This window comes from Barbus barbus (assembly GCF_936440315.1).
Source record: "Barbus barbus genome assembly, chromosome: 21".
NCBI lineage: Eukaryota > Metazoa > Chordata > Actinopteri > Cypriniformes > Cyprinidae > Barbus > Barbus barbus.
In genome coordinates, this window is record NC_136749.1 from 12,271,373 (window position 1) to 12,298,088 (window position 26,716).

Here is a 26,716-nt window from a genome sequence, read left to right on the forward strand (position 1 = left end):
TTTGTCATCACATGAATAAATTACATTTTAAAATAGAAAATCGATATTTAAAATTGTAACATTTCACAATATTGAAGTTTTTACTGTAAAAAAAATCTTACCAACTCAAACTGTTAAAACAACAGCTGTATATAAATGAATATGAATATAATTTAATACTATGTGAATTACTGGTTAAACACAGCTGTTTGATTAAAATGATTCTTTCAATGTTTTATTCAGTTGCACTGCAAACAAATACAGAGAGATTTATTTATTAAATATTGTCAGTACAATCTATTTGTAGCTGTATCACCCATTCTTAGGTGAAATTCTTCAGAACAGGAAATTATGCATGTCTGTACTGATAAGACGGCTCATCTCTGAAAGACCTGTCTGATCGTGATTGTGTTTCTCAACATGTGTTTACCAGATCAGGAACTTCCCTTAATTGCTTAATACTTTTTTTTTTCTATTCACAGCAACTGGACTTGCACTCCTGTCCCAAGCCCATTGTTTTTATCCTCCACTCCTTCCTGTCTGCTAAGATTTCAAGATTAGGATTGGTAGCCTGAGATTGAACTGTTATAGACTGAAACAGTGACGTGATTTATTCCTACATGGAGAAGGTAAAACCGGAACGCAGTGGAGCTCACAAGACTGAACGAGGGAGCGATGGCGCAGAACTGGCGCTGTAGCAAACTGGACCTCTGAATGATTTTAATTACATTTCATTAATGATAAACTATGTATTTTTTCAGAGAGATATTAATTACAGTGAAACACAATTTCACATTGATTTTCTACGAAAAAAAAAAATCTAACTATATGATGAACACTAACTTGTGATTGGAACTAAAACAAAATACTCAAAGTATTATTTTAGAATCCAATACAGCAGAGTCTTCAGCACTTGCAATGCCATTAACTTCTATATAACAGGAGGGAAGGCGGCCATCTGTATGACAGCTGTCTGAGTAATTACATCTGTCTGCCAGCTAATGAGGATTAAAGAAAGGCTAGCTTAAACCTTGTTAATGCACATAAAAGTTAAACGGCCTGAAAACAGACATCTCGTTTTGTTTCTGGTGCTTTCACTTGGGAGATGTGTGACACTGATAGTGGAGCAGAATCAACAAGAATGTTCTAAAGTGCCGGTCATCAAAGAGGCATGTCAACAAACTGTCTGCTTTCACAAGGCATTTGTGACAAAAGAGGAAAATCGAGACCGGGTCAGCCCTCCCCTTCAGAACTGTATCTGTTTCCACAGACAAATGGAGTTTTGGTGACTTTTACAAACGTCTCGCACATAAAATCTGGAGTCCTGCTGTACTAACTTCTGACTTGCAAAAGAAATCTTTAGTAAAGCCGTCACATGTGTAGATTTTAATATTGATCAGAAGGATGTTGTCCATTCTTGCGTGATGTGCTTGCATGCATGCTGGCACAACAACTATTGTGGAGGCTTTGCCCTCATTGGCCTGTGGTCATATTTAGCTTCACTGTGCAAACACACAAAGGCCATTGAAGAACTTTGGATGTCAGATTATAAATTAGAGCACTTGAGAGTTTTCAAGTTAACCAGCAATTAGTGTCCATTGTCAGGCACTGAGCGTTCCCAGAGCACTGCTCCATTGTAGGGGTTATGGATTTGGGGACAGCGGGGCCCCTGTGGTGCAGCCTTTGTCTCATCTGTGAAACCGTCCCTGCCACATTCCAGCGCACATGACACATCCAGGAGTCACGGGGCTGAGAATCAGTTTTCGAAATTAAAGTAATCGTTCACTCTAAGATGAAACATTTTGTCATTTTCTCTCCCTCAGCATTGTTGTTCCAAAATCAATCCAGTGTTCCCCATACATTGATTTATTTGTTGCGGCCCGCCACAGTATCAAAACTGACCGCCACAAATAGATGTTCTAAAGGCTTTGACTTCGTTGAATAAACACGAGCACTGCACGTTTCAAAATCAAAACCCGGTGCGGGTGTTTTTATATCACTATTTCTGAATGAAAATTTTGAAAACTTCAGGAAAATTTTGGATGTCATTTTCATTTCATCTTGCATGTAATGTCTGACAAAGCAGCGTTTGTGAGCGGAGCGCTGCTTTGTGTACAGCCAATATCAGGGAAACCTCTATTTCTCCCACTCTAAGCGCCACCTGCTGGCAGAGAATGAATTTGCTTATATATGCCGCCACAAATAGAGTGGCAGTCTGTGGGAAACACTGCAATCAGAATACCAGATATTTTAAAGAATGATTCTGTCCAAACTGTGGAAATCAATGGGGTCCTACACTTTCAAGCTCCAAAAAGAACATTAAGGTAGTGTGAAATTATCCACTTGTCGTAATAACAGTAATTACTAGATCACGTCCTCGGATGCAAAATTAAGCAATTCTTTGGCAAAAATTTTAATGGCAAAATAAATTGGTGTAATTTGCTTTAGACGTGATTGTGATGTCCATGTGGACAATAGTCGATTGTAGAAATTATTAAAACAAATAGTATGAAATAGTTTCACAACAACAAAATTCTTCAAAATGTCTTGTATTCAGCAGAACAAAGAAAAGGTAATACAGGTTTGGAACAACATGAGAGTGATTGACTTATTTTTGTGTGAACGCTTTTTTTTTTTTTTTTTACACAAAGAAATCATATACAGGATATGTAGAGCAGCAGGTGCAACACACATCCAGGAGCGACACATGGTTTAACCCATTCTTCTGTATTTCACTTAGTTCTACTGTTTAGGAATAATGTTATTCACACTTCCTCATTTTCAGGTTGTAAATGGTCACTGGGGAGGAAGTTTCAATTCTGAAAATGACAGCGTATTTTCATAGTACAATGAACTCTTCTGAAAAGTTCAAGGAACATTTGATTCTTCATGCTGTGAACCCTTTTATATCGAGACGTCAGCATGGAGAACAAAGTGAGATGCTTAAACACACTGTAGAAAAGAGTCTGAAAACAAGTCTAAAGTTTAATAGTTTACCCACGCAGATCTAGCTTGGGAAAAAATGGAGTATCACAATGTTTCAAACTAAAACCTTATTAAAAACATGTTTCATATAACACTGAGTTTCACTATATGAACTAGAGCAGCTCTGGTGATAAGCAGTGAGTTCAGATTGCATATTGCCTTCGAGGGCTCTCGGGGTTGCCAGTGTAATGTACAGCCCCCTCCCTCCTTTCCCATCACCCCTCTGGGCACCCAGGAGCGAGAACAATGGCCCTGTGTGGGACTGGAATGTGTCCGGCGACTTTGCCAAACGAGACACCCTCAACCTTCTCTGGGCAGGGAGTACCAGGGAGCAGTTACTCTTTATGACCTCAGCCCAATATGACCTTGGGTAATTTTAGGGCAAACTACTTGCAGCGGTAGTTTAGCGGCGATAGCTTGTGTGACCAAAGAAAAAGAAAAGATGAGGTAATCACAGAGGGAATGAGGTGGTTTTGGAAAACAGTTGAGAGACTCATGTGTTCCTTGTTTCATGCTCGAGTGGTGATTTGAGTGAACTGATTACTGAAATACGATCTGGGGAGAAACGCCCTCTGACTGATTTTCATGATGCAAAACAGCGTTTCTCAGAAAGCGTGGGGCCATATTTGGCTGTTGTTTGTCAGACACTCACTTTAAGTGTTAAAACCTTACAAAACCAAATGAAATAACATTTTTAATATACATTAAATGATTATCACAAACATAAAAAAACAATATAGAAATGTACATGCCAGGAACAGTTGTATAATTAATGCTGTTAGAAGTTCTACAGCATTAGAAGCTCTTTTCTTAAAGCTCCGTCCATTCACTTTGTAGCATCATGATGTTAGTTCTAATCACGGTGTCCTACTGCAGGTTTACCTTCAATGTTTCCACCTAAAAATCAAGTCATCTTTTAGATGATTTCTCCACAACCCAATCAATCACCTGTGTATAAAAACACATTTTACATTGTATCAATTTTGAGGGCATCTTACAAAAACAAGTCTCAGAACTCAGTAAACCGAAGTGCGTGCTTTACCTGTTTGGCGTTGTTACTAGCTGCTTTCTTCATTTCCTCATGAAGGCCACGTGAGGTTTTCAGATCCTGTTGTAAAACAAACACAGGTTGCTGAGGCATAACGGCTCGGAGAAGAGCATTGTGCAAGCTAGACTTTGTTAATGCTTTATTCCATGTATGCGTACTTATACTACCATTCAAAGGTTTGTGGTCAGTACAAGTTATTTTTAAAGAAATCAATACTTTTATTCAGCAAGGATGCATTCGATTGATTACAAGTGCCAGTAAAGACATTCAGATTATTAAATGAAGTTTGTAAAATCAAGGTTTCTATAAAATATTAAGCAGAACAACTTCAATGTTTTAAACACTGATAATAATAAATGTTTCTTGGGCACCAAATCAGCATATTAGAAAGATTTATGAAGGATTGTGTGACACTGAAGATTGAAAATAGCTGCTGAAAATTCAGCTTTGCCATCAAAATTACATTTTAAAATATATTCAAAAGAAAATGGCTTTTCATAATGAATAATTACATTCTTTAAAAATATTGCAAACAAAAAACGGACCTAAAACTTTTATATGGTAATGTATGCAAATGATCTACAACATTTATACATAAGTGTTTTGAGTTTGACTAGCATGCCATTATGAGAATTACATTTATGCAAAAATATGGATGTATATTTTCATCTGAATAAAAACATGAATAAATTAACTTTTATTAACTTAAGCTTAAGTTAATGTATCCTTGACAAGTTACATTTAAAGGGATAGTTCACCCAAAAATGAAAATTCTGTCATTAATTACGCACCCTCGTGTCTTTCCAAATCCGTAAGACCTTCGTTCATCTTCAGAACACAAATTAAGATATTTTTGATGAAATCCAAGAGCTTTCTGACCCTGCATAGACAGCAACGCAACTACCAGGTTCAAGGCCCTGAAAGGTAGTAAGGATACTGTTAAAATAGTCCACATGACATCAGTGGTTCAACCTTTCCGGGCCTCGTATGTTTCATTTCCGTTGCTGTCTATGCTGGGTCAGAAAGCGCTTGAGTTTTAATTTGTGTTCTGAAGATGAACTAAATTCTTACGGGTTTGGAACGATATGAGGATGAGTAATTAATGCCAATTTTTATTTTTAGGAGAACTATCCCTTTAAAGCCACCCAAGTTTACACAGAATATTAATATCAGTTCAGTATCCATCGCCTTGACCTGTCCTGATGAACAACATGAGGAACTATGCTGTTAATTGAAGGCTAGCCTATCATAACAGAGGCCATTTATATATTGAGGTCTTAAAGGTACCGTAGCAGAGAACGCCTGTATACACAGTAAATTATGAATGATTTTGGTGCGCATAAATCAACTTCAGGGAAAAATACTAAGGTGCTAGGATAGAGTGTTTTCTTCCTCACTGAATGCTTTAGGAACAAAGCGAATTGAAACAAGTTTCTTGAACTAAGTTTTTGCTCCCCTGTCATGGATAAATGATGTAGATAACATCAATTGCAGCGTTTACGCAGCATATTTTGAGGGCTTCAAAGATGTCCTAAAGGCAGGACAGCAGGGTGCAAGGGAGAGGCAGAATGATTCGTACCCACCTTCAGATAAAACTTTGATATGTCAAACAGTCTTTGACTACAGGCTTCAAAGCACTTGTGCACGCTGCTGATCCCGTGTTTATTGAGCGTCTTAGCAACCACCTCCCTCAGCATCTGAAGCAGAAACAACGGATGAGAATGATGCACAATCACGAAACTACTGCACTCACAGACCTCACATAAAGACCTGACATTTGCTGATGACTGGTAGTGAATACACTGAAAAAAGAAAAGGGTTTAAGGTTTTGAATGGGTTGAGAGCCGTTTTGTCTTATTCCATGGCTCTCTGGAACACTTGCAGCAAATGCAGCATTCAGTGGCCAGATATTTTGAAATAATGACCCTTAAACTGAATATTCCCTAGCAACCAATTTTCTACAAAGCTGTACTATTTGTATGTCTCTCTTAGAACTTAAATCAATATTTCAGACCCATGTATTAATGTCAAGTTATGTTATAAGCAGGGTAATGTACATTATTGAAATATATTTAGGTTTTGCCTTGTTTAAATATCTTCAGTATTACATTTCTGGCTGATACTAATAAATCAATGTTTTAAACTATTCCATTTGAATTATTATTTACAATTTATTCATTCTGTCTAAAATTAAATAAAACACTAAAATTAGTCTTTTTTTAAAACAAGTTAATTCAGGCAATGCAAAATTCTAATGTACAGTAAGAAAAATAGATATTTTGAGATTTGCTAAAAATTATAGTGTAAAAATAAATAGTGTTTTTACAGATGAATTTAAGTGAACATAATGAGACAGCAAAAGGTAATCTAGATATTAAAAAAGTCAAGTAAGCATGAACAAATAAATACCCAAAATTGACCTATTTACGTCAGAGTCAATAGGCTCGTGGCCAGCTCTCCGTAATATAGCATGACTGCTTTTTGGGTGACCCATCTTTCCCATTCCACCCCCCTTTCTCTCCTATTTGACATCCTGTCTACTCTCCATACTGTCTACTGTTTATCCTCTATGAATAAAAAAGCAACAACACAGAGATCTATCTTTAAAATATATATATATTTACCTATTTATATGCAATATCTGCCAATAAGATAAAAAAAAAAACTAATATCACATGACAAACAAAATGATACCAGTATATATTGTGCATCACAAATGCAGATTTTACCCCAAATCTCTGCAGAAAATGTGCAGATATCAATTCTCCTGGGTCTGGTCATTTGCGCTTACCCTGTTGTGTTTCTGGGAGCGGGACTCGGTCTGGGTCTGGCTGGGTTTTTGACTGGGCGAGGGGTCAGCAACCGAAGCAGTACGTCTGGCCAGACCTGAGCTGGAACGGGAATGGGCTGCTTGCTGCCGCAGAGCCTCCACTGCTGGGTGAGTACCACCTGCACCCAGAGATTCAGAGCTCTCCGATTTACAGAACCTGCCAAAGGGGTTTTAAAAGGGATGAGGTGGATGGTGTAAGATATTGCCTCTCTGAGATCATCAATCCCACAATCTCACTTTGTAATTCGCATCAAAACTGTAATCAAAATGACTTGATGTGACGGCCTACTTAAGCACTGGAGCACAAACTTCTGCCTCTTTTTCTTCTTGAGATGTCAGCTCCAGCACTCTCTTTTTAAGCCCATTTATAAGAAAATGCTCAGTTCCAGGATGTTTTTTTTTATTATCCTTGAACATAAATTTCCAGGCTTGTGCTTTTAGTTCCCGATGATGTGACACTACTATGGTAATTTCAGAGTCTGAGATGATGATGATAGGCCTTAAAATTAATGTGGCCCCTGGAGTTCTGCAGTAGGTCAGCATTTTAAAAAAAAGTCAATAACCTCATGTCCTGACAACACATCATCTAATGCACACTGGGCTTCTGTGGTGGCAAAGAAGGCCAAGCACTAGACATTTGATCACTGCCATATGTGAAGCGCATTTAGAGAGGGTCTACGTGATTTCAGCTAAAAATGCTGGAAATAGTACGACTTCGACATTCATTGCAGCTCTACTCAGTAATTTTAATTCATTGCTCATTTCACGCATTGACAAAGCCATCAAGCACAAATCTATATTCAATTTGGGTGCAAGTGACGTATGGTGCATTCAAATGCATGAAAAGTGGAGGAACAGAGGGGCAGAGGAAGGCAATGATGAGCAGGCAGAACTACAATGAGCCACAAGGGAGAATCAATGAAGTGACAGCTTCAGAAAATTAACTGGAGAAACATTAGTTTGACTGTCTAATTGAACGTCCCTCTACTGAGAAATGGTGTGTAATGATGGGTCGACATTTAAATATTGGCAAATAGAATATCATTACAACAGACTGGCATTAAACACCCTTCATAATAATAAAAAAGTAAAAAATATATTATTAATATTTGAGCACCAATAATAATAATTACGCACCAAATTAGCATATTAGTATGATTTCTGAAGGATCATGTGACACTGAAGACTGGATTAATGGCTCCAGTAAATTTAGCTTTGCCATCACAAGAATAAAATACAATTTAAAATTAATTTAAATAGAAAACATTTATTTAATGCAACAATTAAATGCAACTATTGTAACAAAGGACCTGAAAAATTAATGCATCTAATTTAGGGCTGCAAAGCAATTAATCACAATCAAAATAAAAGTTTGTTTACACATACTATGTATATATATATATATATATATATATATATATATATATATATATATATATATAAGGAAACGTATGTTAGAATTATATATACAAAAAATTATATGCAAGTATATATATATATATATATATATATAATTTTTTTATTATCTCAGAATCAGCTTTATTGGCCAAGAATATGGTGACCCATACTCAGAATTTGTGCTCTGCATTTAACCCATCCAAGTGTACACACAGTAGTGAACATACACCCGGAGCAGTGTATATATGCATGTATATAATTTAATGCCAAATGACCTGCTACCTGGAGCAAAAATATAAAATAAACAATATCCCAAGAAGACCTGTGGCCATCTATAGATAAGAAAAGCCATGAGATAACCCTTCATCATTAGTATGTATGTGATGTTGTCACCTCTTGTGTGGCTGGAGGTCTGTTTCGCGGGAGCGGCATTTGAAGCGGGGCAGCTCAATGTGCAGGGCTTCACCGTCGGGCACACTGCCCGGTTCAGACAGCACGGCTGGTGAGGGTGCAGGACTCAGGGCAAATGGAACAGGGCAGGGCTCCTTACAGCATGTACTCTGGGTCTCATATCTTATTAGACAAGACTGCAGCTTCACAAAGCCACGGTCTCGTTCAAGGGCCTTACGCTCATCCAGACAGAACCTGAAGCACACACAGAGAATGCTTGAGAAGATGGAGGAATTGGGGAGAACAGATTGTAAAATGGATTAGTTTTTATATAGACACACACATACACACTTACTCTATTCCATGGTAGTGGGATCGGGCAGCTTTTGAGAAAGGAAGCTTGGTCAGCTTCCCGGGTGTGAGGTCAGGAGACAACTCAAATGCATGTTCACTACACAAACAAAAGCCACATTTAGTGTTCAGGAATTATGAAATTATGAGTATTTCACGAGATAGTGTGTAACTGGTGGAAGGCAAGTTATGTGGAAAGTCTTCACAATCTATTTTTTTTTCTCAGTGTCTTTAGTATTATCTTGGTTGCACTTCATTTTACAGTACATGTACTTACACTGCACTTAACCAAGAAAGCACTGGTAATATAAGGTAACTACACTGGGTAGGGTTAGGTTTATGGGTAGGTTCAGGGTTAGTACCTAGTAATTACTTATTTATTGCAATTACTACCATAAGTACATGGTATGTACAAGAGGAACAGGACTGTAAAATAAAGTGCTACCATTATCTAACTAGTACATAACCTCCATTTTATTATTCACAATAGGGCCGCCAAAAATGAATTAATCTGATGTTGTTCCAAATTCATAAAACGTGAACCTAAGATGATTAACTATTTTAAAATTTTTACAAACATGAATTAATCCGTTTTAAATGTGTTAGTTTGTCTATTTAAAAAGTAATTCCTTCATTTCGATTTTCATTTTTGAATAATTAAATTGCTAACTTATTCCTTCAGTTTATTGTCCGCCATAGGTCTGTCAAGCTCCCAAATGACAAAATAAACACCATAAAAGCACAATAAAAGTGGTGCATAGGACTCAAGCTTATATTCAAATCCTCCAAGTCATATGATAGTTTTGTTTGACAAACACACACACAAAAAAAACTAAAAGTCATTATTTACTGAAAACGTTCTCTTTTCCCTTTCTGTAGCTATACATGATATACTGTCCAACTTTATCAATACTCTGTGCTTTTTTTTCATTTTAAATCCTGAACTGCCACATTGTTTTTATTACATGGAAAAGAGTGTTACCTATTGTGTTCCAAAGAAGAAGGTCAGTCATATAGGTTTTCAAACAGTGTGAGGGTGAATAAATAAAGAACTTGGGGCTGAACAATCCCTTTAAGACCAGCGCATGCAGAAAATTTAAAAAAATTAAAAGTTGTAAAACTTGAATGATGCTTTAAAACTTTCTACCATGTACACACATGCTCCTTCCTTGTCTAGAGGGACTTGAATTGCGGTTTTAACAAGCTAGGGAAAAAAGTCATTAAGAGACATCATGTCTGTGTGTATGACCAACCCTCTAAGCACTGGCAGCGGCTGTAGTTCCCCACTAGGCAGTCCATCAGGGGTGAAGTGTTTGAGCAGTTCTCTGGCATCCAGCAATGTAGAACTTCCCCTCTGGCTATCTTTAGGCCCCATCAGACTCTCAGAGGAACCACTGCTGAACAGCCTGCACCTGTGGATGACTCTGAAATTTATTCATGCAACAAACCACAAATTTACTATTCCAACCATTGAACAAATGCAAACGCTATTTTCCCATCTGATACACCGTTTTGAGATTCATTAAGCCCTCAACAAAGACAACAACTGAAGGCTCCAGACATGCTAATGAGTTTTCCGATAAGGTGATATGGTACCACATGGTTTACCTGGATCTTTGTCGGGCTCTCTGCATGTTCTCATAGTTTTGTAGGACGCTCCTCTCTGGCCATTCTGTGCGAGCACGTTTCACATCTTTGAAAGAAATGTAATGGTTAGAAAGAAGAACAGATTGAGTAAATAAAAGTTAATCTTAATAAATAAGAACACTATGAAAACTAAGGATTACATATCTTTGTTCACACACAAGCACAAAAGTGTTTCTAATCAAGCTCTATGAAATTTTATCACATATTTGCCTGTCATTTGATATTTGGGGCAATGCCATATATTATTAATACTACATTTAGACTAGCGTTGTATTAAGGTTCAGTCACATGAAACAACAGTGAATTCAGGTGACCAACTCACTGTGAAATCTGCATGGCCAAATCTTTCACCCTCATGTGAAACTCCAAACCTTGTGGATTACTATTGAATCCACAACAATTCTTGTGTTTATTCCTTTAAAAAAAACTACTATTTTTCCCTTTCAGCTTGGCATGTAAGTAATTTTGCATTGTGTTGATGATGCACCCAAGGAAGCCCTATGATTTCCGCGATGTGGAAAAGGCGGACTGGATCATGGAATCCAGTCTTAAAAACAGAATTTAATGTCACGGAATTTGACATCAAAAGCATATGGACTAAAAATGTGATATGGACTAATGTCTGTGAATATTAAGCTGCAAAAATACCATTTCAATATGAATCCTGCATGTGTCTGTGTGAATGAATGGTGCAGATGTGTGGTTTCATTTACTGTACACATACTGAAGTGAGTTTTATTTAGCCTCTTCTGCCTAAATATGAGTACATGAAGACATGAACATAATCAGTAGAACTGCTCTGAGAGTCACGTCATGAACACTTCACCGTTTCTTTTGAGAAAAACTATCGTCATATCATATGCAAACAGAAAGGTCTTCACAGAAACCCGTCAAAATATAAGAAACAGTGAGAGAAATAATAATGCAATGATAGCACTACTGCTACTAATAAAATGATTATTAAAACATTATTTTTAAAGGAATATTTACAATATTTAGGAATAATGAACAAATTTGGTACTGTGTTGGCTCATCATTTCATAATATAAATTTATAATATAAATTTGGGTAATGAAGCAAAACCAGTCTAGAAGCACTGGTCTAAACTGGATTTTATTATAATAAACATGAGCAGTAATCAATATGATGTATAATTTGTATCATAATGTAATAATTATCACCACAATCTTTTTTTTTTTACAAATGATGTATCCCTAAAGAAAAGTGCTCTGTAAGTACTCCTCACCACTAGAGTTAGAAGAGGAAGTCCGGCTCTCCTTCTCCAGGCACATGCGTTCAGATGCTGTAGACAGTGTGGAGTCGTGCATTTGAAGGTACTGCTCTCTGGCCAGATTCAGTAGAGCCTTCAGTTCATTCACGGGAATGGCAGCAGACTTCTGGGCCTCCTCTCGTCGCCCTAGCCACACACGAGATGCATCATTAATTGTCTCTCATTAATCCCACTAGCCTTTCAAACCAATCTGTTATTTGTTAATGTTGTATCTGCCTGCTTCTGTTTCTTGTAAAACACACTAATGAAACTTAACACATCTGAGACAGCTGTATCATGTTTTCAAATCATTTCTCACAACATCCCCTCCAGAAGTGCCATCCCCTCTAGAAGTTATTAAAGGGTAAAATTTGTGCATAATCACACATTTTCACTACTAATTGATGTCCAATGTATATACAATTTACTGTGTATACAAATTCTGCAAAGAAAAAGTGTCAAACGACTGATACAGCCTAGGAACTAACCTGAATTTATTAGCTACAAGCCTAATAACAGTGCTCTGACATGCTACAATTAATCTATCAATCATATAGTCTATCATGCATCATAAACCCTTGTTAACACAGTAGGTGTTGAGGGTCTGACAAAAGCTCTATCGTTTACCGCACGAAAGAGATCTTAATTTTCAGAAAGTGCTCACGTGAGACAGAGAATGTGTGACCAGAGGAATATGATTAGAAATGTGCTGCTCTGGGGTGACTGAAGCACAGCGTGTGAATACTTAGAGGTCCTGGTGAAAGATTTTCCGTTGCCTGGGAAACACTTACGGCAGCATTCCTTGAGGACCAGAGTCTGCACCTTGGCCAGCTTACTCTCCCTTTGCAAGAACTGCTCTCCACGGAGAAACGGCAGGGACCGTAGCCAGTCAGCAGTGCTGCTCCCTGTGGAGAGAGAAGAGAATGAGAGTCTGAGAACGCAGAAGAGTGAGTCAAGAGGTGTAAATCACGTCTAAAGCATATACTGCTATACTGTTCTTCCATACAAGCTTTGTTTTGGTTACATTACTGCTCTAACATGCACACTATTTAGAAAAGCCATTATCTATTTTATTTGATACTTCAGCAATATCAAAAAGTAAAACCAAATTCACAAAAAAAAGTTCAAATTTAAGTATGCAATGCTTTGTCTAATCTTTAAAACCACAAAAGCCTGTTAACAGTTCCATAACCACACATAAAAGTTCCAGCGACAAGCATTTGCATGTCCACACTGGATACAAAACTGCTGTAAGGCTTGACACAATCACAGCCAATCAAAAGATACTTGATATTTAAATGTACATTTGCTGTGGGTAAGGCAACTGAGCATGACACAACAGAAATAGAAGCCCAGCTATTTACAAAGTATCTTGTTGCTCATAAATCACAGCTGGTTATGTCAAAACTCATATTTACAAAATATATATTTAACTAGTTGTTATGACTGGTTCACATTTAATAACTTTTTTCCATTTTTCCTAATGCATTCAACATTTGCCTTAACCTTTTGTATTTCCTGGTTCCTGGGCAAAACCTGAGCATAAAAAAAATAAATAAAAAAATACAATAACAACTTGATAATTTTCAACTACAAACATATTGTATTGCACTTGTAAGAACTTCTTAGCAACATGTAAATGTGCAAATATTTAAATGTTTTTAGAGTTACTTTGGTAGTCCTATGTTGCACCTGCATTACACTAGTTTTGTTAATAATATATTTAAAATAATTTCAGATTTTTTACTCAAAAAAAGGTAGTTAATGTAATATTAGTCTCAGTGTCAGACATCACGCCCACGAACTGTGGGCTGAACGTCTCATGCATATGGGGTACAAAATTGGAAACACTTCAGGAGTTTTGAAGTCGTCATCTGATTGGTTGAAGTATACAGGTCCTTCTCAAAAAATTAGCATATTGTGATAAAGTTCATTATTTTCTGTAATGTACTGATAAACATTAGACTTTCATATATTTTAGATTCATTACAACACAACTGAAGTAGTTCAAGCCTTGTATTGTTTTAATATTGATGATTTTGGCATACAGCTCATGAAAACCCAAAATTCCTATCTCAAAAAATTAGCATATTTCATCCGACCAATAAAAGAAAAGTGTTTTTAATACAAAAAAAGTCAACCTTCAAATAATTATGTTCAGTTATGCACTCAATACTTGGTCGGGAATCCTTTTGCAGAAATGACTGCTTCAATGCGGCGTGGCATGGAGGCAATCAGCCTGTGGCACTGCTGAGGTGTTATGGAGGCCCAGGATGCTTCGATAGCGGCCTTAAGCTCATCCAGAGTGTTGGGTCTTGCGTCTCTCAACTTTCTCTTCACAATATCCCACAGATTCTCTATGGGGTTCAGCTCAGGAGAGTTGGCAGGCCAATTGAGCACAGTAATACCATAGTCAGTAAACCATTTACCAGTGGTTTTGGCACTGTGAGCAGGTGCCAGGTCGTGCTGAAAAATGAAATCTTCATCTCCATAAAGCTTTTCAGCAGATGGAAGCATGAAGTGCTCCAAAATCTCCTGATAGCTAGCTGCATTGACCCTGCCCTTGATAAAACACAGTGGACCAACACCAGCAGCTGACATGGCACCCCAGACCATCACTGACTGTGGGTACTTGACACTGGACTTCAGGCATTTTGGCATTTCCCTCTCCCCAGTCTTCCTCCAGACTCTGGCACCTTGATTTCCGAATGACATGCAAAATTTGCTTTCATCCGAAAAAAGTACTTTGGACCACTGAGCAACAGTCCAGTGCTGCTTCTCTGTAGCCCAGGTCAGGCGCTTCTGCCGCTGTTTCTGGTTCAAAAGTGGCTTGACCTGGGGAATGCGGCACCTGTAGCCCATTTCCTGCACACGCCTGTACACGGTGGCTCTGGATGTTTCTACACCAGACTCAGTCCACTGCTTCCGCAGGTCCCCCAAGGTCTGGAATCGTCCTTCTCCACAATCTTCCTCAGGGTCCGGTCACCTCTTCTCGTTGTGCTGCGTTTTCTGCCACACTTTTTCCTTTCCACAGACTTCCCACTGAGGTGCCTTGATACAGCACTCTGGGAACAGCCTATTCGTTCAGAAATTTCTTTCTGTGTCTTACCCTCTTGCTTGAGGGTGTCAATGATGGCCTTCTGGACAGCAGTCAGGTCGGCAGTCTTACCCATGATTGTGGTTTTGAGTAATGAACCAGGCTGGGAGTTTTTAAAAGCCTCAGGAATCTTTTGCAGGTGTTTAGAGTTAATTAGTTGATTCAGATGATTAGGTTAATAGCTATTTAGAGAACCTTTTCATGATATGCTAATTTTTTGAGATAGGAATTTTGGGTTTTCATGAGCTGTATGCCAAAATCATCAATATTAAAACAATAAAAGGCTTGAACTACTTCAGTTGTGTTGTAATGAATCTAAAATATATGAAAGTCTAATGTTTATCAGTACATTACAGAAAATAATGAACTTTATCACAATATGCTAATTTTTTGAGAAGGACCTGTACAGGATTTTCAGGAGACATGCGTGTTGTGTTATGTAACGTTCTGCCTGGAAACAAAGATGCTGTAATGCCAAACTCCCTCATAGAAGAACAAAGTCATTGTGTTCACAACTGTGACGATGAACGCTTATCAGGTGCTGGATTTCCAAAGTATAAGAAATATGTAAAGTTTGCAGCATAGACTTTTTAAAATACATCCAAGATTTTCACACACCGGTCTGTTATTGTAGAGAGATTTCCACACCCATAAACATGATTCGGCACAAAACGAAACATGAGTGGTTGCTTTAGCAAGTTATAAATGATCAAAATTGTGTTCAAACAAAATCAGACTATAAACAAGTTTTTCTTAATTTTGTTTTGTTGAACACGTTAACTGTCAGTCCCACTTTTTGAGTATAGACCTGAAAAATGACATTTAAAAACTTAAAAGCCATCCAGGGGACAGAGACTATAATTATGTATTTATTTATTTAACAATTCATCTCCTCTGCGTCACCCTGGTGCCATTTTGGAGAGTATCACATATGTAAACAACGCATGCTGCATTGTATGTGGATACGCTGTTTACGCTTTGATCTGAATGTAAACAATGTATCAAAGTACATACATTGCATATGCTGTTTACGTATGTGATACTCTCCAAAATGGCGCTCTAGGGTGACTCGGAGGAGACGAATTGTTGAATAAAGTCGTTATTTTTGTTTTCTTTGCACACAAAAAGTATTCTCGTAGCTTCATAAAATTACGGTTGAACCACAGTTTTACGGTTTTAACAATCTCCTTGCTACGTTTCTGAGCCTTGATCGTGTAAGGTTCCTAACTGTCTATGGAGGGACAGAGAGCTCTCGGATTGCATCAAACATATCTTAATTTGTGTTCTGAAGATGAATGAAGGTCTTAAGGGTTTGGAATGACATAAAAGGTGAGTAATTAATGAAAGAATTTAAATTTTGGGGTGAACTATCCCTTTAATACTATATATAAAAGTGAAACGCAAAATAAAGAAAAAAAAAAGAAGTCCTGATGGCAATTTAATTTGACTGGCTTGTGGCAAGCTGCTTATAGAAAACTCCCAGGTACCAAGCATCTCTTCAGAATCCATTCAGAGAGAGTAGACACCTGAGGGTTATCCTGGAGTGCTCATCACAATGCAGTTTCTCAGAAAAGCTCTTGTATGAGCTCAACATGCTTTTTTTTTGGGGTCCATTGTTAGTACCAATGCCGAACCATCGTTGCCGTGTTGGGCACCGATATAAACAACCACTCTCTTGTTTATGTCTTAAGTTATCAAGGTTGAGTTATGGATATAGCACAATCTTCTAAACTCCACGGGAGGCTCTGAGCAAACCCACGCATTCTCTGATCTCAAGAGCAGTAATTTACTGTAACAAAGCTCTCCAGCGGTGGGCTTCAATACAGCCACTCTCGCTATTCAAAGAAGAGCTATTGGGAGTAGTAGTGAACCACAAACCACCTGATTATATGAGTAACAAATAGATGTTAATCTATGAGAAGACATGGCAAGTCAAGAAATGATACTGTATATGAAGCCAAAAGAGTGTTTCTTTCACATTTGATTATACTGCAAAAAGGAAAAGTGGGAAAAGGCACGGGAAAAATATACTTTGGAAGGATAAAGTCATGTCCTATGTCCTTATCATGTTCCAGAGTTTGTTTACTTGGAAATTTGTCCAAGACTAATTGTCCTCAGTTGCTCTGTCGACAAAAAAAGGGTCTGAAGCATTTACCCCGATGAAGTCTGAAGCCTTAAATGCCAAACTGCTAAAAGGAACAACATGAAACATGACTACAAGTCTAGGTCAATGCTACTGTATTTCTAATTCAGTGTTTGTAAATTCATATAAATGAGAAAAAGTGAGGTTTATGAAGCTCAGGACTGTGCAGTTCTGGACAGTGTCATCTTGGCAACATCCAGGTGGCCTCAGCCACTGTTGTGATAGATGAGACTGTTGTATGGGTTTAAGCTGACTCTAATAAATGTGATTCTGGAATGCCAGAGGGTCCAAGTTACTTTAGAAGAACTGTATTAGTCCTCTCAATCCAACAGTACACATTGATTTATGACTATGCTCAAATATCCAGCTCTAGGCATAGTGTTGCATCTGTGCATATTCATGCTGCCATCGACTGTGCATTTAAATGACTGGTAATCATACCTGAGGATGGCGGAACTTTTTCCCTGATGAGGGCATTAAGCGTTGCCAGGGCAGCAGCTCCATTGATCTGATTGGCTGTGTGTATCATTCGCGCTGTGCAGACTCCTGACTCCGCCCCCTGCACCAAGAAAAGGTAGCGGCCTCTTTCACCTTTTACCTCCACATCAGGCACTGCAGGGATGAAGAGTTAATAGCACGCTAGCAAACACACAGAAATAAAAGTTGGCAACTTCAGCGCATGAATGTCAGCGTATAATTTTACAACGCGTGATGTGAACGCTGGGCGGCACATGAGAATGAGCATGGTGCAATTATACATATTAACAGCCTATAGAACAAAGTATAAAGCTGTTTTATTAAACTCTGCTCATACCAGGTATGTCCTTGGGGTATTTGGACATGAAGTCTCTCCATTTGCAGGAGCTGAGGTGGGAGGACGCTGGGAAAGTCTCCGAGCTTATCACACAGGACAGAGAAAACAAAGCTCCCACCTGTAACAGGAAACACTTTTTATTTGTGTCGCCCCAGTGTTCCAGCTCTGGGAAATAAGTTGCTGGATGCAAATTATCAATTTCCGACTATCCTTCTCAGTGGACTTTGACAGCTTTGGCTGAATCTTAGCAGGAGAGGGTATATATCTGGCCCTGAAGACAATAATTGGTGATGATCATGTTGGAGTTGGCCTTACCTCTCCACGCAGTGTGCACAGTTGGTCCAAGAGTAGCTTGGCTTTGACAGATTTAGAAGTCAAACCACTGTAGATGAATGTCAAGGTGTGAAACAATACAAAGAGGAAAAAAGACAGTTTACAGTATAAACAGTCACAAGGAACATGCCATCTCAACAATCATTAGCTCTCAGTGCAGAGTTCACCGCGTGACATTGAGAGAAACTTGGTACAGTTAGCAAATGGTTGACTTTTTTAAACATTCATATACACTACCATTAAAAATTTTGGAGTTGGTCAGTTTTTTTTATGTTTTTGAAAGAGGTCTGTTGCTCAATAAGGTTATAATTAAAAATACCATAAAAACAGTAATATTGTAAAATATGATTACAACTTGAAAAACTTGATATATTTCAAGAAACATTTCTTACCATCCTTTATAGGGATACTTTCATGAATACAAAGTTCAAAAGAACAGCATTTATTTGAAATAGTAATCTTTTATAATTATTATTAATGTCTTTACTGTCACCTTTGATAAATTGCAACCTTACAATGTATTACTAACCCCAAACTTTTGAAGTTGCTTCGGATAAAAGTATCTGACAAATGCATAAACGTAAAACAGATTATTATATGTCTTTAATTTTTAAAGCTTTCAGAACATTAACCAAATTCTTAAATATATGGCAAAAAAAGGGAAACAAGTCATGCAGTACTATGTACAGGCACTACTTCTAATAAAAAAAGAGATTGGTTATTTATACAAAAAAGCAAAATTCAGGTCCATTTTCATAGCATTTTTGAGAGAAACAAATGATATTCATTCTGTTTGGTCAGTTTATGAATACAAGTAGAATCTATTTCTTTTCTAGCGTTTTTACAGTAATTTCATTCACTTTTGCAAAGGTTAAATGATTACGTATCTAAAAGATATTCAAATAAAACATCTCTATGCATTATGTGCATTTACAATTATTGTTTGTGTTTATGGATAAAATGCACTAATGGACATTTTTGGAGCCTTTTGTCTTTTGGGAAAGATACAGTTCAAACTCTGCGCTGGAATGGAGAAGAATTGGGAGATCTTTGACTCTGACCAGCTGAATCAGTTCCAACACAGGCTGGTAACACTGAAATACCTAAAACACAAAATCAAGCATGTTTTCCAGGGTCATAAAATATTTATGTTCAGAGAGAAATTAACCATGTGTGTCTTTGAAAGTTGTCCCTGTAAAAAAAACAACACACACACACACACACACATCATGGGCTTTTCACTGTAGGTTCTGTCAAGTCAGTAATGCATTATTCAAAACAAGTGAAAAGGAGAAAGAGAGGATGAGGACCAAAGAAAAACATTAGATGACCAAGCAGTTTCAACCAAGCAAAGGGTTATGTGACCAACAGATTAAAGTGTTACTGGCTGTGACAGCAGCTGGCTAATGAAAAGAAACAAAAACGGCCCTTTATGGTTTATTTACCATTAGGAGAGTAACAGTTAAAGCTGGTTTGGGGCCGCTGGGTGCTTGTGCCCCTGAGTGTTGAAACAAAATCAGCTTTGTGCTCAGACAGGACTAAACCAGAGCTTTTGGGCTGGAAAATGAGAGGCTGAGAGGGAGCTGGCAACATTTCTAACTCTTTATCAGCTCTTTCAGCTTCTATACAAGAGAAGGCGAGCAGAGAAAGTGGAAGTCAATCTGAAGAGATCTGCTCCATTATTCAGTAGTTATGGGGCCACAGAAAAAAATGAGTACGATGCAACATGGTGAAATTAGTTCAAAGCTATATTTTAAGAAGTCTTAAAAATACCATTGCAAATCCTTAAGAGTTACAGGACGGAAAGGAAGATGATAACATCATGTTAACAATTAAGATAAAAGGGTCCATCAAAAAAGTGTTTATCAGAGATTTAGGGTGTTGACCAGTGATTTTGCTATACTGTTTATACCACGGTAGATACATTTGAAGTGAGCAGGGCTCCTTCACATTATTTACATGTTGGAGGAATGAAGAAAAAATTAATATCCCAAACAAGTAACTAAACTCTGTTTCTACAACAACATTACAAGTTATTAGTGAGCACTGATACATAAACAGAAAATTCACCCAGCTATTTTACAAAAGCTTTGAATCAGACTGTTGGAAACTCTAATATTAGTTTCACTGCTGACAAAATTAAGTTGAGGATCACGTAAAACATGATTACCATTTTTTGTTCAATTTACATCATTCTAACACAAAGGCCCCCAAAAGTATTTGTACAAACTTAAAGGCAAAATATTAAATCAAGTGGGATTTGTTTTAAATAAATTTCACAAACGCATTATCAAATGATGTTCAAAATTAGGATAAAATATTTGTACACATGGTGTCAAGTGTTAGGTCTTTATTTTTGCTGAGAAAACCATTTGCAGACGCCTTTATTTTTCTGTATTATACGCGATGATAATCAGACACTTTAGTTGCCACTTGCCAGTTATTTATTTCCAAGGTTACCGTGATGTAGAATTACCGTATTATCATACCTTGACATTACAGTGTTAGCTTTGGTTATGAATTACTGAAAGAGCTCCAAATTAACGTTTGCATGTAAGTGCTGTCATCTCTCATCAGAGACTTAGTCATGGTGGCAGATGGGAGGTAAATGTCTCACTCACTCTGATACAGAGGAGAATACAGGGTTCTTGCACCATTTTAAAAGTAAAATTTAATGCTTTTTAAGACCTTTTTAAGACCTCAACAAATATAATTTAAGACCCAAAAATGTCAATTTCTTTGGAATACTCAATTTATTGCCTCCTACAATGGAAATCAAAACTTAAAGTTTTCCATTTGTTATCAATTATGTGCAAGGTGTAAACTCTGCAAAAATACTCTTTCATGAGTATACCAGTTTTATGAAATCAGTTTTAATAAGATTACATTATCTCAAAAATCTCATTTTTTTTTAGCTTGTTGATATTTATACAGACTCAAAGCCTCATCTCCTGAGCCACTGCACAAAAGGAACAAAATATATCCAACACAATAAATAAATAATTTTAATAAAGTTCAAATAGTTTTCAGTTTACACATCTGTTAGGCTACGTTTACATTAGTGTGTGTTCATTTTAAAACACATAGCTCAGACAGAATCATCATTTCTAGGTTGTTAAAGACTTCAAGAAATTTTAAATCTTCATCCACTTTCATAAGTGGGTGTTTTATTTTCTTTCACCATATACTTTATTGTTATTAAATTCTGGTGTAGTATGACTAATTATTTGAATGCATAATAACAACTTAGTTTATTTAAATTTATTCTTAAATAGCCTTATGAAATGTTTTATTTTTCCTCAGAAATTCTGTGTTCTGTATCTGGTTTTCAAATGAAGACATAAAACATTAATTTAATTTCTCTTTAAATAATTGAAAATCAAAGTTTATTTATTTTGGCAAACAAGGGGGGTTACTATTAAAATTAAAACATGGAATAACTGTTGTGTGATCATTACTAAAAAAAAAAAAAAGTTTTAATTTTAATAGTAGCCTAGTATTAGCAGTGCTGTCTGCTGAACAATATTAATATATTTCTGCCGCAGTGTCTTCAGAGTTAAACCGAACTTTTATTTTGACGGGTTGTCTGGAATACCTTTACAGTTCTGTGTGTATATGATATGACGCTAGTTTTACTCGAATCAAACGGTAAAATGACAATGAAGTGACTCTCAGAGCAGGTCTGGAGATGTTGTTCATGTGTTTATGTCCTCATTTCGAGAGGCGGCAGACGCTGAAATGACCGCGAGCGTCACGCGCGCTTCAGTCTGTGTATAATAAACAAACAGCGCGATTTAAAGAGCGGACTGCTCCGTGCGCTTTCGAAACGCTCTCGCGGATGTCAAACACTGATCTATCAGTGCTGCGCCGCTTCTAGTCAAACACACCTAGTGCTGCAGGATTATTGGCTCACTGACGGTGATGAGATTAACCCCTTAGGTATCGAAATTTGGTACCGAACGACAAGACGTTTTTCGATACTCGGTAGTATCGAGGCAATTCATATGCGACTCGACGGCTTTGAGCCCCATGGTCCCTAATGAAAAGGTCTTTTTGCATAATTTACACATTGCCTCGTTGTTTTCAGCCGGCGCCAACCACCTCCTAAATGCATCCTCTTCCATCCACTTGTCGTTAAATTTGCACTTCCCCATCTTCTTTGCATTTTGAACCTCACCTCGACAACCGCGTAATGGCGACACGCAGCCTGACGTCAGCGTCTGTAGCCGACGTACCGTAAACAGCTATTAAATCGCGGAGACTCATTTCACACCATACTAAAATTAATCAACTATTAGATGTTTTACGGTGGGCCACTGTGCTTTCCCATCGCCATTAAACGCACCGGCAAAAAAATTAATACCTACAGCAACTTTACGGTAAATTTAAGACAATTTAAGACCTTAATTACCCGGATTTTAATTTAAGACATTTTAAGACTTTTTAAGGACCCGCGGGAACCCTGGAATAGCATTTTCACATTAATTGCGGTGCCCATAACAATAATAAAGTTCATAAGTACTGCGGGCATAAAAGAAAAAGAGTTAATGGTACTAATCAGCACAGAGCAATGAATGTACGGCACGAGCCCTGTGTAAACAGACTGTGGGGTGTAATCGGCTCCGTTGGAGGGCCTGAAGTCTCCACTACCGTCACTGTGATTAATCTAGAGCGGAAAACTCATTACGATTACATTCCACACTCTCACTTTCATGACAGAACGACAGTGTAAGAGATGCAGAGAGAGGGGGAGAGAGAGCAAGAAACAGCCAGTATCAAAATTTAGAGCGCCTCTTTCATAGGGCCACAAATGCACTGGATAATTTGTCATTGTGTGAAACAATTTTCAGCAGGATTGTTTGATATTAATATTAAAAGCTTCATATGAGATCTCATTCCCATTTATCCCAGTAAGAAACTCTCATGGGTGGCACCGACTCAAAATGTGCCACCTGAAGAGTCACAAATGTAGTTCACAAAAAAAGGGGCAATTTGTTTGATATTATTTATAATTAATTTAATAATAATCATTCACCACTTAAAATATTATGAACAGAATATTATGGAATATTATGAACAGATTTCTGGAGCAGAAATTGAAGTGTTTTAATGTCAAGCGAATACAAATTTTTCATTAATTATAAGAATCCGTTGAATCTGCTCACCTCATGCTGTAGTTTATGATCAGTGTGGCATTGTGGGTCTGTGTGAGGATACAGTGTATCATTCCAGCGATTTCTCCTCTGAGCTCTCAAACAGAAACCCTCAAACTTCAGCTCAGAGACAAACTGAAAATAACAAAAGAAAGCCATTCAGAATGAGAAGATTTAGATTTACAAGTGTCCTGCAGAATGGTCTATACTTCACAACAATACTTGTCCTGTTTCTGCAACACAAGAGTGACAGAAACTAATTTATGCTCAAGCATAAATAGACAAATTCTTCTTCCAAAAAACATGAAATAATGGAGACCGTAGTTCTCAGAGTAACACTGACCGTCTCTCTGAGCAGCATGACCCAAACTGAGTGAACTTGAAATCCAAACTCAAACCCTTTAATATCAATTATCTTTTTATCAACATCAGGCTCATTATCTGTATTAATGCATTTAATTCACTTTTAACCCAGAAGAACCAGAATCTTTACTGGTCCTGCTATCTTTCCTTAACCAAAGCATACGTTTAACTGTTTAAGAGCTCTCTTCCCACCAAGACATAAAATTTCCCTGCTCAGAATTTCCCCGAATCAAATTATTTTCTTTAAATCTGCATGCTTACTAAGTCTTTCCATCTTTGTATTTACAGTTTCACAAATCAGTAGGAGTTACTGTTCGCTCGTATATCATTTCTTGCAAGTGTTCGCCCTCTGCTGGACAGAAGAAAGTTTACAGTTACTATTTTTTGGTATGTATTTAATTATACATGTATATATTTTTAATTAAAGTGCGGTTTTCTAATCCAGTTATTTTTTTTGAGACTAGTTTTATTAAAAAATATATATATATTAATAGTTTAGTTAATAGTTCATTGATCCATTAGTTTGAGGAGGGACTATTTGTTTGTCCAAACAATGGCAAACAGCAAGAGCCTCTTTAAAACAGTATTTCTGCAGTTCTGCAATTATACACTTCACTTTTAACCTCATGAATGTCTTTGTTTTATTACAAATTTAAACAAAGGGGCTTTAGATCAGTATAATGTACCTTTTTCTCTCTAATGTGAAGTCCACCTCTCCAGATCTCTCTCCCATCTACAGAGCTGTCAATCACTGATGGAGAACATAAGCGGGCATCTAGGTACATGGCTGCTTTTTGCCACCTTTATAGTGCAGAAACAAGAGAAACAGGGCCATTATTCATAGCAGAACTCATAAACAGAAAGGACGGGTCTATTATCTCAAGAACGGTGATATTATTACTGGAGATTATTGCATTTTACCCTGCATTGTGTTCAGTGACCATGATCATCAGTGCCGAATGCCATGCCATCAAGTGCTTCAAAGAGCCAATCACAGGCAACATATCCTTCAACCCCGCCTCCTCATCCACACACAGAACAATCACATCGAGCAAAGACTTCCCTGCAATCAAGAACAAACATTACATCAATACAATACAAAAAGCATAATAACACTGTGATAGCATCATTTGCTGTTAACAAATATTCTCAAACGTGTAAAACGAAATAAAGAAACTATTACTGTGATAACTTTACAATGCCCAAAACCATTTAAGATCATAAAATAGTACCTGGAGGAGGAAGTTTGTCTGCTAACTGATGAAGACCTTCAGCAGCCTCTTCAAAGAGTCTATCATGATAGTCAATCATCATGAAAAAAGAAACAAAGTAAATGGAAGTAAATGTAAATAAACGTGCCAATAATCAACTTATGAATAACATCAACTAATCCCTGAAACATGATTAATTCTTTGGTCCAATAAGGTTCAGTAGTTTTAAATATTATGGGGCGACAGTATCAATCACAATCTCTCACTCTGCGTGGGACGGGTTCTCAGTGAGCACGCTCTGTTCCTCTTGCTCTTGAAGGGCAGCGATGCAGGTGTCTAAAGCAGATGGCTCTGATTCTTCACTGTCACTGTGCTGGGAACACAGTTCCTCCCACTCTGAGCTGCACCACTGGAAATACACAGTAAAGTGTGAGTGTGTGTGTGTGTATGATCAGAAGCACTATACCAGGGTTTTTCAATCTTTTATACGCCACAGACAACTACATATCATCTTCATGCAAATGACTCCAACCTAAAATTTAAAGGCAACTATGTACTTTCATGTATACAGACCCAATTTATACTAATTTAAATTGTTATATTATATACTATACTATAAAATATACTATTCAGAAAATATTTAATTTCTATTAGGTTAAAAATAAAAATCTACTCACTACAGTATTGAACTGTTAGATGCATATTCATTATTTATTTAATCTGATTTTTATTATTTATTAATTGTTTTTTATCTAATTTTACTGTTTACATATATTTCAATCTATTTATTTACTAAAACAGAATTTTTATTTATTCGATCTAATTGCATACGATCATATTTATTTGTTAAATATTTTATATTTATTTTAATTATTTATTTAATAATTAATTTTTTAAAGTTTTTAACACCCTTGAACTAATCTACATTATTATTTTATAACCTACGTTTGTCAGACCCAGTTTATGTCATTTTTAACCAATCAAATGCGAGAGTGCAAGAAGCAAATATGCAGGTTAATTACCTGTGTTGTACCATAACTGGCTTGAATGGCAAAGTACCATCTCTGTGGTCCAGGACTACCACTCAGAGAGCAAGCTAAATGAATGAAAACAAACACAGAGTCAAACTTCAAACTAAAACTTACGGAAAATTAGGTTATAATGAATAAACCTACCTGGAAATGGAGGAATGGGAGTTAAATTCGAATTAGAAATGTTCTTGAGGTTATCAAACACTTTTTTGGTTTCATCAACCCCTGCAATAAAACCAATACACGTCAAACCAGCAACAAACAGCCAAAGCAGAACTTCTGAAAATTACTGATACATGGCGTCATCTTACCGTTGAAAGAGCCCTCTTTCTTTGGCTCTAGGTTGATTATAACAACTAGCACATATCTGTCCATAGCTGTATGCTGCCGTGTTCATGTAAAATAATGGTAACTTGTTACAGCACCACAGACTCCACAGTACAAAACAAATTCACGCGCGTTTACAACCAACACGCGCGCGTTACCAAAAAATACAGTCGGCAGGAACAGATTAAAACACGCTTATAAATAACAATACGTGGCGATGGGGGTGAACTAAACACAAATTAAAATCACATACTTATTGTTATTCAAATTACATTATCAAAGTCAAATAATCTGAGAGCATTAAAATTCTAACTATGGAATATGGAACCACATGTTCATTCTGTTG

General features: G+C 37.1%; 2 protein-coding genes across 2 annotated transcripts in view; one reads left to right on the forward strand and one right to left on the reverse strand.

Moving 5' to 3' along the window:
- The window catches only part of sntb1 (syntrophin, basic 1), a 34,536-nt gene extending 31,815 nt beyond the window's left edge, over positions 1 to 2,721 (forward strand). Inside the window, exon 7 of the mRNA XM_079445620.1 lies at positions 462 to 2,721. Within this exon, the coding sequence (XP_079301746.1) occupies positions 462 to 554 (93 nt within the window). The 3' untranslated portion in view covers positions 555 to 2,721. The remainder of the gene's footprint in view (positions 1 to 461) is intronic.
- Positions 2,518 to 26,712, reverse strand: mtbp (MDM2 binding protein). The gene is made up of 22 exons (XM_079445619.1): positions 26,355 to 26,712; positions 26,188 to 26,268; positions 26,035 to 26,108; positions 25,279 to 25,421; positions 25,034 to 25,092; positions 24,723 to 24,864; positions 24,488 to 24,602; positions 23,451 to 23,573; positions 19,294 to 19,388; positions 18,268 to 18,334; positions 17,953 to 18,070; positions 17,580 to 17,750; positions 12,690 to 12,803; positions 11,875 to 12,045; positions 10,590 to 10,674; positions 10,235 to 10,393; positions 8,986 to 9,081; positions 8,634 to 8,885; positions 6,804 to 6,999; positions 5,596 to 5,709; positions 4,007 to 4,072; positions 2,518 to 3,912 (listed from the first exon to the last, which is right to left on the reverse strand). The coding sequence occupies exons 1-22, from the start codon at positions 26,416 to 26,418 to the stop codon at positions 3,874 to 3,876; spliced, it is 2,544 nt and encodes an 847-aa protein (XP_079301745.1). The 5' UTR covers positions 26,419 to 26,712; the 3' UTR covers positions 2,518 to 3,873.
- Between the last annotated feature and the right edge of the window lie 4 nt (positions 26,713 to 26,716).